Source organism: Eumetopias jubatus, unplaced genomic scaffold (assembly GCF_037043125.1).
Source record: "Eumetopias jubatus isolate StellerSeaLion01/CBP00866 unplaced genomic scaffold, mEumJub1_p1.0 scaffold_8, whole genome shotgun sequence".
Lineage (NCBI taxonomy): Eukaryota > Metazoa > Chordata > Mammalia > Carnivora > Otariidae > Eumetopias > Eumetopias jubatus.
In genome coordinates this window covers 57,421,353-57,432,853 of record NW_028274814.1, presented here as the reverse complement: position 1 = coordinate 57,432,853, position 11,501 = coordinate 57,421,353, and the positions used below count along the sequence as shown (strand labels likewise).

The 11,501-nt window shown below is 37.3% G+C and overlaps 1 protein-coding gene and 1 pseudogene across 1 annotated transcript in view; both read right to left on the bottom strand.

The window, feature by feature from the left end:
• Nucleotides 1–2,179: 2,179 nt before the first annotated feature.
• Nucleotides 2,180–11,501, bottom strand: part of LOC114203931 (ankyrin repeat domain-containing protein 26-like) — a 125,885-nt gene continuing 116,563 nt past the window's right edge. The window contains exons 21-23 of the mRNA XM_088025706.1: nt 9,268–9,543; nt 8,196–8,410; nt 2,180–6,776 (exon numbers count right to left, since the gene is read on the bottom strand). Of these exons, the coding sequence (XP_087881832.1) occupies nt 6,497–6,776; nt 8,196–8,410; nt 9,268–9,543 (771 nt within the window). The 3' untranslated portion in view covers nt 2,180–6,496. The remainder of the gene's footprint in view (nt 6,777–8,195; nt 8,411–9,267; nt 9,544–11,501) is intronic.
• Nucleotides 6,308–6,413, bottom strand: LOC148163715 (small nucleolar RNA U3; annotated as a pseudogene).

Sequence of the window (11,501 nt, the reverse complement as noted above, 5' to 3'; positions counted from 1 at the left end):
ATTCCGGTCCTCAAGCTCTATGACAAAGCTGTCATCATCAAGACAGTATGGTACTGGCACAAAAACAGACACATCGGCCAATGAAACAGAACAGCGAACCCAGAAATGGACCCTCAACTCTATGGTCACCTAATCTTCGGCAGAGTGGGAAAGAATAGCCAATGGAAAAAAGACAGTCTCTTCACCAAATGGTGTTGGGAAAATTGGACAGCCACACGCAGAAGAATGAAACTGGACCGTTTTCTTACACCATACACAAAAATAGACTCAAAATGGATGTAAGACCTAAATGTGAGACAGGAACTCATCAAAATCCTAGAGGAGAACACAGGCAGCAACTTCTGTGACCTGGGTCGCAGCAACTTCTTGCTAGACACGTCTCCAAAGGCAAGGGAAACAAAGACTTCATCAAGATAAAAAGCTTTTGCACAGCAAAGGAAGCAGTCGACAAAACCAAAAGACGACTGACAGAATGGGAGAAGATATTTGCAAATGACCTATCAGATAAAGGGCTAGTATGCAAAATCTATATATAAAGAACTTATCAAACTCAACCCCCAAAGAACAAATAATCCAGTCAAGAAATGGGAGGAAGGGGCGCCTGGGTGGCTCAGCCGGTTAAACGACTGCCTTCGGCTCCGGTCATGATCCCGGAGTCCCAGGATCCCGCATCCGGCTCCCTGCTCAGCAGGGAGTCTGCTTCTCCCTCTGAGTCTGCTCTCCCTCCTATGAGAGGGGGGAGCCCTCTCATGTGCTCTCTCTCTCAAATAAATACAATCTTTAAAAAAATAAAAAAGAAAATGGGTGGAAGATGTGACCAGACATTTCTCCAAAGAAGACATTCAAATGGTCAACAGATACATGAAAAAATGCCCAATATCACTCGGCATCAGGGAAATAAAGACAAATCAAAACCACAATGAGGTATCACCTCACACCTGTTGGAACGGCTAAAATGCACAAGTCGGGAAGCAGATGCGGGTGGGGATGCAGAGAATGGGGAACCCTCCCTCCCACTCTGTTGCTGAGAATGCAAGCTGGTGTAGCCACTCTGGAAAACAGTACGGAGGTTCCTCCAAAAAGTGAATATAGAGCTACCCAACGACCCAGCAACTGCAATACTAGGGATTTACCCCAAAGATAGAAATGCAGTGATCCGAAGGGGCAACTATATCCCAATGTTTATAGCAATTTTATGTATTTGAGAAAGAGAGATAGAGACAGTGCACGAGTGGGGGGAGGGGCCGACGGAGAGGAAACAGCAGACTCCCACTGAGCAGAGAGCCTGAAGCGGGGCTTTATCCCAGAACCCTGGAATCATGACCTGAGCTGAAGACAGACACTTAACTGACTGAACCACCAAGGCACCCCTCAGTACCCTACTTTAGACCCCATTTTGGGCATTCAATGAAAGGATACCTTTTACAAGAAAGGTCTAAGAACATTCTAGATGGGAATACTTGTAATATACAGTTGATCCTTGACCAACATGTGTTTGAATGGTACAGGTCTACTCTACTTACACATGGACTTTTTTTGATACTGCATCGTAGTGTATTTTCTCTTATGTTTTTCTCAATAACATTTTCTTCGCTAGCTTATTTTATTGTGAGAATACAGTACATAATACATGTAATGTACAAAACATGTGTTAATGGATTATTTAATGTTATGGGTAAGGCTTCCAGAAGAAAGAGAAATCAAGTCGAACTAGGCTATTAGTAGTTTAGTTTTTTAGATCCCATGCATAAGTGAAATCATACGGGTATTTGCCTTTCTCTGAGTTATTTTACTTAGCAAAACACTGGGTCTACCAGTGTTGTCACAAATGGCAAGATCCCATTCTTTTTTATAGCTGAGTAATATTTCATTGTATACATATAACATATCTTCTTTATCCATTCGTCTGTTGATGGACCCTGAGGTTGCTTCCATACTCTCGTTATTGTAAGTAACGTTTCAAAAAACACAGGGGTGCATACAACTTTTCGAATTAGTGTTTTCATTTTCTTTGGGTAAATCTCAGGAGTGGAATTACTGAATTGTATCGTATTTCTATTTTTAATTTTTTGAGGAACCATAACACTTTTTGACAGTAACATTATATTCAGGATTTAGACAACGAATAATCTGACAACATTGCTAGGCAGGCCTTGTAAAATTAATGACTCAATACCACTTGATGGGAGAAACTTTTATTGAAGCAATTTTATAATACCATTAATAAATACTATGTAAAATATAAACCACTTTTTCATATGACGTGACTTAAGGAACTACCAACGTAATGTTATTATCTTTTCCCCAAAGCTCGTTTCCTAAATATTTACTTCTGTGACCTTTGTTTATTTCCAGGTGAGAATTGTGCTTAGATAGCAGAAATAGCTTTAAGTCCATTAATAAATAGAACACATTTGCAATTTTATTTATACTTTTCCACTTATCAAAGATACAGGAGGGTAAGAAAATTATACACAGAAAAACAATGTACAATGTATCAGCAAATTTTAATTTGAAGAATTATTAACTACAAGGATTTTCTCATAACTGTTCGTTTTCAAACTATGCCCACAGAAATCTAAGGTTCCACTGGGGACACAGCAGGATTGAGGGAAAAGGAAGTCTACAGGTGTAGTCCCATCTCTCCTTTAGCTGAACAGCTCTACCTGCCTCTGTTTTATATAATACAGTTTAATGCAAAAAAAATTTTTTTCCAAAGGTATAAAAGTCACTAACTTCGTCAAAGTCCCTAATCTTACATACGAGACAAAAAGGCCCCAGAGAGATTGTAGTTTGCCTGAGGTCAAAAAACCACCTAGTTGCCAGCCGGGAATGTGGTGTAGGTCTTACTGAGCCTAGAGTTTTATGCCAGTTACTTCCTCATATTCAGGAACAACGCATGCATTTTCAACTATAACTCAGAGAATATGAATACATAAAACTTTGTCATGTGGCTCTATAATAATGTTCAGGCATTAGGCACAAAATAGCTTTCTAACTAAATTATAAATTTTAAAGTCATGAACAAAAATAGAGGAACAGAAGTTATCTTAACTCCTATTAGTAACAGTCAACATACGCAGGATTTACAAGCACAAAATTTTTTAACCAAAGGACAAGGAGCTTGAAGGAGAACATCTTTAGTTGAACCAAAGAACCTGAACCTGAGGAAATTCTTCCTTGAAAGAATTATCCATTTCCTTCAAATAAAACTTGGTTTGTCAAAATCAATCAACAAATGAGTTACCTATGTTGTGGGTTATTTATAACAAAATTTAAAACACAAAACAGATTTCTCTTTACCATCTAGCATGCTCTGACCAACCTCTCATCATTAGTTGGTATGTACAAAAGACATGATTAACTTTAATTATAATTTAAATCAAGTCAGAAATTATAGGTAAACCTTCATTTCCATGCGAGGACTTTTCTCTACTTCCTCACGACAGGAAGGGAGATTTACCTAAAGGGTGAATTTGGGAGAAGGCACTAAGCAATGCCTACGTGGTTCCAAATCTCTTCTTTGAAAAGATGTGCCTGCCACAGTAACATGAATTCAAGTCTGCTCTCATCTTTGTGGGATGGGCATCAAACATTTGTTCCTTCCATTACAACTGTGTGTGGAAGCGTCTAATTTGGGATAAAGTACTGGGAAGCTCGCTGTAGCTACATACCTAAACCATATCCTCCTATTTGTTTGTATGTATTAGTAATAAAGTTACTAAGCTTATCTCCATCTGCCTGACTCCTGTGTTCTCAACTCAGAAAGAGAAGAGCAATGTCATCTGCCACCTACTCCACCACAGTTCCAACAAGAAAAATGACCAGACAACACTTAAAATGTTTTCTCCTTCCTTGACTTTATAACTAACATTCATTGTTCAAAGCAACATACTTGGAAGAGGGAAAAAGCTGGAAAAGAACAATTTCAGAAATAAACATACAAAGTCAGACAAAATGAGGAGACAGAGGAGTATGTTCCAAATGAAAGAACAATACAACACTGCAGAAAAATAACTAAATGAAACCGAGATAAGTAATCTACCTGATAAAGAGTTCAAAGTAATGGACATAAGGATGCTCAGCAAACTTGGGAGAAGAATGGATGGATTCAGTGAGAACTTCAACAAAGAGAAAATATAAAGAAGAACCCATCAGAGCTAAAGAATACAATAACTGAAATGAAAAATACACCAGAGGGAATCGACAGCAGATTAAAAGCTGCAGAACAGATCCGTGATCTGCAAGACAGGGTACTAGAAATCCCCCAAGCCAAAAGGAAAAAAAAGAATTTTAAAAATGAGGACAGGCTAAGGGACCTCCTAGGATTGAGCCCCACATCAGGCGCCCTGATCAGGGAGCTTCCTTCTTCTCCCTTTCCCTCGGGCCTTCCCCTCCCACTGGTGTTCTCGCTCGCTTGCTCTGCTCTCTCTCTCTCTCATAAATAAATTAAAATTAAAAAAAAAAAAGGAGGGGTGCCTGGGTGGCTCAGTCGTTAAGCGTCCGCCTTCGGCTCAGGTCATGATCCCAGGGTCCTGGGATCGAGCCCCACATCGGGCTCCCTGATCAGGAGGAAGCCTGCTTCTCTCTCTCCCACTTACCCTGCTTGTGCTCTCTCTCTGGCTGTCTCTGTCAAATGAATAAATAAAATCTTAAAAAAAAAAAAAAAAAAGGAAAGGCCATAACTAGAAGTAAAAAAATTATGAAAGAAAGTTTTATTGGTAAAAGCAAACATACAGTAAAGGTAATAGATCAATCACATTTATAAGGCCAGTACGAAGGTTAAGACAAAAGTAGTAATATCAATTATATCTACAGTAATTAGTTAAGGGATACACAAAATAAAAAGATGTAAACTAAGCCATCAAATAAATAAAACAAGGTGGGGTGTAAAAATGTAGTGTTTTTAAAATGTGTTTGAACTTAAGTAACCATCAACTTAAAATAAACTGCTATATACATAGGATGTTACATATGAACTTCATGGTGATCACAAACCAAAAATCGAAAGGCATCCAAGCATAACACTAAAGAAAGTCCTCAAATTAGAAGGGAAGAGAGCAAGACAATAACGATGCCGAATGAAAGAACAAGACTGAGGCCTCATTTACCCTGAGCCTATGCTCCTTTTGTCTACGTTAATAAGACCATGAATATACCATCAAAACCATTAAACCTATGTGCATTCATTGAAATGGATATTTTAATAACAATGATACACAATGGAAACTAGCTGCTATTTAAAGACTCCCTATCATTCCCATATTAGTCATCAATCATTCAAGTGATGACAAGGTAGATATACGTGAACTTTTTTTAAAAAATTCAAATTGTGGGGCGTCTGGGTGGCTCAGTCAGTTAAGTGTCTGATCTTGATTTTGGCTCAGGTCATGATCTCAGGGTTGTGAGACTGAGCTCTACATGGGGCTCCGCACTGAGCATGGAGCCTGCTTACCCTCTGCTCCTCACCCCCTGCCTGTACTCCCTCTCTGAAAAAAAAAAAAAAATCAAATATTTGCTTGATTTAACTACATAGAAAATGCTCTACAACTGCTCAACAAGACATTTTGTAAAACGTGAAACAGAAGTGTTATAAGTAAAAAAAAAAAAAAATGCTATAAGTAAGAAAGCAATTAAGAATGTACTCTCATGTAAGAAAACAGGTCATGAGACTGGGCCCTACATAGGGTTCACGCTCAGTGGGGAGTCTGCTTGAAAGTCTCATGCTCTCTCTCCCTCTTGTGCACTCTCTCTCTCTAAAATAATAAAATCTGGGGCGCCTGGGTGGCTCAGTCGGTTAAGCCACTGCCTTCAGCTCAAGTCATGATCCTGGAGTCCCAGGATCGAGTCCCGCATCGGACTCCCTGTTTGGCAGGGAGTCTGCTTCTCCCTCTGACCCTCCTCCCTCTCATGCTCTCTCTCTTGCTCTCAAATAAATAAATAAAATCTTTAAAATGATAAAATCTTTAGGGGCGCCTGGGTGGCTCAGTCGTTGAGCATCTGCCTTTGGCTCAGGTCATGACACCAGGGTCCTGGGAGCGAGCCCCGCATCGGACTCCCTGCTTGGAGGGAAGCCTGCTTCTCCCTCTCCCACTGCCCCTGTTTGTGTTCCCTCTCTCGCTGTGTCTCTCTCTGTCAAATAAATAAATAAAATCTTCAAAAAATAAAATTAAATAAATAAATCTTTAAAAAAAAATATGTCAGTTTAGTTATATTTATTAAATAAAGCTAATAATAGGTATCTCTTGAAAGTAAGAGCTCCAGGAACTAAAAAAATATCATAAAATTTCTGTCTCATTTCTTTATTAGCACATATAATTATGACTTTCACTTAGTGTGCATTAGTCAGTTAAACAACTCAGAATTTCACCAAATTAACAAACTATAGAAATGATCCCTGAAAGTACAGTCTTAGAATTTCACCAAATTAACAAACTATAGAAATGATCCCTGAAAGTAGTCTCAGAATTTCACCAAATTAAAAACAAAAATTCTATCAGAAATCTGAAACCCAAGAAAAAAAGATAACATAACTAACCTTGGTCAAGAAAGTCTCAATGCCATTATTTGTAGGCCGTGAGCGTGGGGTAAGAATCACTAGGTTTTCTCTTGGAGCAACATTTCTATTGAGCAGTGAACTATTATTAATATTTCTAACAGAAGGCAAGTCTAGGACACGCCTCATAGTAATAGTATTAATCAAAGACTGTTTTTGCTGTTTCTCCACCGGAAGTCTGGTACTGCTCTCTGCCAGCTTCTCATTAGTCCTGTTAAGACTACAAAACACAGCGCTTAGTATTTCATTTCTCCCCACATCATTCCTAAATGACTTGCATTTTTTGAAAGTTTCCATAATAGTAAACAGAATGTGCCATTAAACGGTGTTTTAACACTGAAAATGTGACAGAGCAGACCTACAATATATAATGATAGGTTTAAAATTGTTCTAAAGAAGTACATATATTTCTAGAGATTCCTAACTAACAAGTAATTCAAATTAAGGAGGGAGAGAAACGGCTATTAGTGATGCACAATGCTTAACAGGTAATACATGCTGCCTTCTGGAATGGCTGTACTTACAAGGTTCTTGAGGATGCCACGACACATACTTATATTTAGTAAAGCAGCATGCCATTACATATACTTATATTTAGTAAACCAGTTTAGAGATACAAAAATATAAAACCATCCCGGGGGGCTGGGTGCTCGGTCAGTGAACCATCTGCCTTCCGCTCAGGTCATGACCCCAGAGTCCTGGAATCGAGCCCCTGCTTTTCCCTCAACCTCGTCCTGCCGCTCCCCCTGCTTGAGCTCACTTGCTTGCTCTCTGTCAAATAAATACATAAAATCTTTGAAATAAAAATAAAAATAAACCATCCCTCAAAGACATTTTCAAGTATTGGCTTTCACCACTCTTGTACATTTCACTCATTATCTCAGAGAAATTGAGCATTTGACACTGAGGAATAATTTAGACCAACAACTGCTAGATGGCAGAGTTGTGATCAGAAAGACAGAAAACAGCTCCGGAGGCAATTAGGTTATAACACAGTTACCAGGGTACTGGAGGTGGAATCTACCCTTTCTGTCTTTCACCCAGCCCCTCCTCATGTCCACCATGGTGCTATTTTTAGCCACTTTGGGAATTATGCTGCCTTTCACCCCTAGGTGAATCTTGTTGTATTTCACATGTATACCTTTATGTAAGGTAGAAAAACTATATAAAGAACAGTTTGTTTCAAAGCACCCTCTATTTGGTAATAATAACAAAAATCACAATCAAAAAAGTAAATTTACCAAGCTGCCAGGATGTGCAGTTTGGGTTAAAGATGTACTCTTCCAAAAATAAACTCACTAATATTAAGAAACTCATTGCTATTCAGGGCAATTCTGACAAACAATTTTATAATAACATGCTGTCTAAATTATAAAGCTTCTAACAATTAGCTTAAAGACTAGGAGATCAGATTAACTGAAAATATTAAGGGGAAAAAAATAAAATCATGTAAAACCGAAAAAAGGAGGAGAGAGGCAAACTGTCTTGGACTAACATTTCAAAGGTAAGTTCTTTTACAAACATCGTTTTCCAAAATTAAACTATCTTACTCATCTCATGAACTTGGCTCCATAAAAATTATGCTTTAGAGGCAAATTAACAAGCTAAATCTATTTTCTATGATTCTGTTTTAACTTACTTGCTCAGTTCATTTGTCAATGACGTTTGAACTTTTAATTCTTCTACGTAGAGTTGCTTGTGTTTTTCCAATTCTGTTTTATAAAAATCTCGAGAACTTTTCATTCTGGATAGTTCAAATTCCAATTCTTTAATTCGGAGTTCCATTTGACTTCTTATTGAAGCATTATTAGTTTCTCTTAACTGTCCTAACCTTTCTTGAGATGCTACTTGTGTCTAAAGCAAATTAAAAGCATAGTTTTAAAACTGGGTAAATACAGTATATTTCTTTCCTTTAGTTTTGAGTCAATGATTCAGAGAGCAATTGTAAATGTGAAAAAAAAGCTGAAGTGTAAAATATTTCTCATCAATGTCAACTGAATTAAATCTGAATGATAAAGTTCAATCATTCTTATATTAGAACTCATGCAATCTGATAATTCAGAGAATAAGAGAATCCTTTAAAAACTTTAAAAAGTGAACAATACAACTTAAGAATAATCCAAAAACAGGGGGTGCCTGGCTGGCTTAGTCGGTTGAGCGCCAGACTCTGGGTTTCTGCTCAATCGTGATCTCAGGGTCCTGAGATTAAAGCCCTGTGTCGTACTCAGCATGGAGTCTGCCTGGGATTCTCTCTCTCCCTCTGTGCATCCTCTCACCCGTGCTTTCCAGATAAATAAATAAATAAATAAATATCTTTAAAAAAAATAATCCAAGTATGGTACCATCTTTTTTTTCCCAGCAGGCTCCATGCTGGGCTTGATTTCACGAGCCTGAGCTGCTCAACCAACTGAGCCACCCAGGCACCCCATGGTTAAAATTTTTAAAAGACCATTTTTTCTTTTCCTGTCAATAGTCTTGTTTTATACCAACTGGTCTTAAAAAATAAAATGATTCTCTACTGTGAATCATTCTGAAAAATCAATTTAGTGAGAATAATGATGAAAAGTGAAATTTTTAAAGAGAAGGAACAAATGTTCCTTCAAATTTACCAAATGGCTATCAAGGAAGTAGAGGAAAATTATACAATGCATATAACCAAAATGTAACTTGCAGTGAAATGATTAAAGCATACTACAGATCAGTAAATTAACCTGTAAAAACAGACTGGCTTCTTTTAATTTTTCTGTTACGTCTTCAAGCTCCCATTTATATTGTTCTATTTTACTGTATTCTACCATACTGAGTTCTAAATGACTTCTGAGGTGTACTACTTGTTGTTTCAACTTCTTTTTATTCTTCTCTAGTTTTTCATATTTCTTCTGCATTTCCTTCATAGATGATAAGTCCTGGGTAAGAAGCTGGTTTTTTGCATCCAGGTATAGACATTTTGAAGATGCACTTTCCAGTTTTGCTGTAAGATCACCAACCTGCATGAATAAAATAATACCGTTTGGAAGTAGAGTGAAAATAGTCTAATGCAAAACTATGACCAAATTTTTTTTTTAAAGATTTTATTTTTAAGTCTCTACACCCAACACGGGGCTTGAACTCACAACCCCCAAGATCAAGAGCCACATGCTCTACTGACAGAGCCAGCCAGGTGCCCAAATTTTAAAATAAATTCATTTTCAACAAAATGTTATCTATACTCGAAGTAGAGTCTTGGAATGTGGAACCTCAAATAACTCAGAAAATCAAGAACAAAATTAAAACCACTAGTAGTTATTAAAACAGATCTCTGCTATTGTTCTCTTGGCCACACATTTATACTTTTATTTTTCTAGGATTGTTTCAGATCTTTCCTCCATAAAATAACTGTTAGTCATCTCATAGTAGAACGTCTCTTAACCCTTCCCTCATCTTAACACTGTCCCTGTTCATCATCAGACTTTGAAGAAAATGTTTAAAGAAAATTATATTTAAAAATCTAGATACTCATTCTTCTATCATAAAATATTATTTCTCATGAATTCATGAGGAATAACGTGTTTAGAAAGGCTCATAAACTACATTTTATAAATTTTATAAATTTATAATTTTAAATTTATATAATGTAGTTTAAAATTTATAATTTTAAGTTTTATATAATGCAGTTTTATAAGCCTGATGCCAATAAATACAAATTTCAAATATAAGGACCTTTCCTAAAAACAGCTTCAACTGATTTTACCTTTTCATCATTATTTTTTCTAGAATTTAAATGGCCAAAATTTACTTGTTAAATACAGAGGTTCTTACCCATATTAATACTAAGGGTTAATGAAAATTTTTAAAAAGTGGTTATATTTACATTTTAGTTTCTAAAGATGCCCTAGAAACATTTTCATCCATAGCTTAAGATACCCTGGGTTTTGTGAGATCATACCTTTTTAAGATCATCTCCGAAAAATTCCTATGCAGGCCCCATTACAGTTTTGGTGATCGTCTGACTTTAGAATGAGATACCCTCATTCTCTGCAAGCATTTCAAGCATCTCTGCAAGGTTTCAATTTCTTCTTTTCTATTAACTACGTTTCTCTTTAAACAAAGTTTAAGTCTTCTCGATATTACATAAAAACTTTTGCTTAGCTCTGGCAGCTTTTTCTATCATCCTGCTCCTCCCCTTTCACGGGACTTGAACATTCTTTAATGTGTCATCTCATCCACAGATTCATCTTTCCAACACTTATTGTCTTCTTTTACACTAAAATCTGAGTTTCAATCCTGGAATTCCACTAAAAAATTTTGAGGGTCATCAAGGATCTTTTTTTTAAAGTCTTTATCCTGCTGTACTTCTCAGCAACAGCTGAAAACAATGACCATACCCTCCCTCTGCTCTTCTAATCCCATTTTATTTCTAAATGACAGCAGCCGCTGTTAGTCCCTGACCCTTGCTATTCCTCATATCAAATCCTCTCACAGTTGGTTCAGTCTCAAGGCTTCAAAACCAGATTCTCTAATCTACATTTCCAGCCTTGGCCCCTTTACTGAGGTCATCTCTACTTTCCGATCTTCCTTCTAGTTCGTCACAGACAATATTCTCAACCACACACTCAAAAACCATTACCTGATGTGGATTACCTTTATAGACAGCTAAATTTTTTTAAGTTTTTAAAATTTTTTTCTTTCAAGTAGAGAGTGCTGAATAGGGGAAGGAGCAGAGGGAGAGGGAGAAGCGGACTCCCAGCTGAGCAGGGCTCCATCTCAGGACCCTGAGATCATGGTCTGAGCCGAAAGCAGACACTTAACTGACTGAGCCACCCAGGTACCCCTAGACAGCTAATCTTGTACCTTTTCTGTTGACTCTTTTTGGTATTACTTTGAGTGTACTGTTATTTTATAATCGCAGGGGGCACCCTGACCCTTAGGATGCTGACCACCATACTCTGTCTTGCTTTTCTTTTCT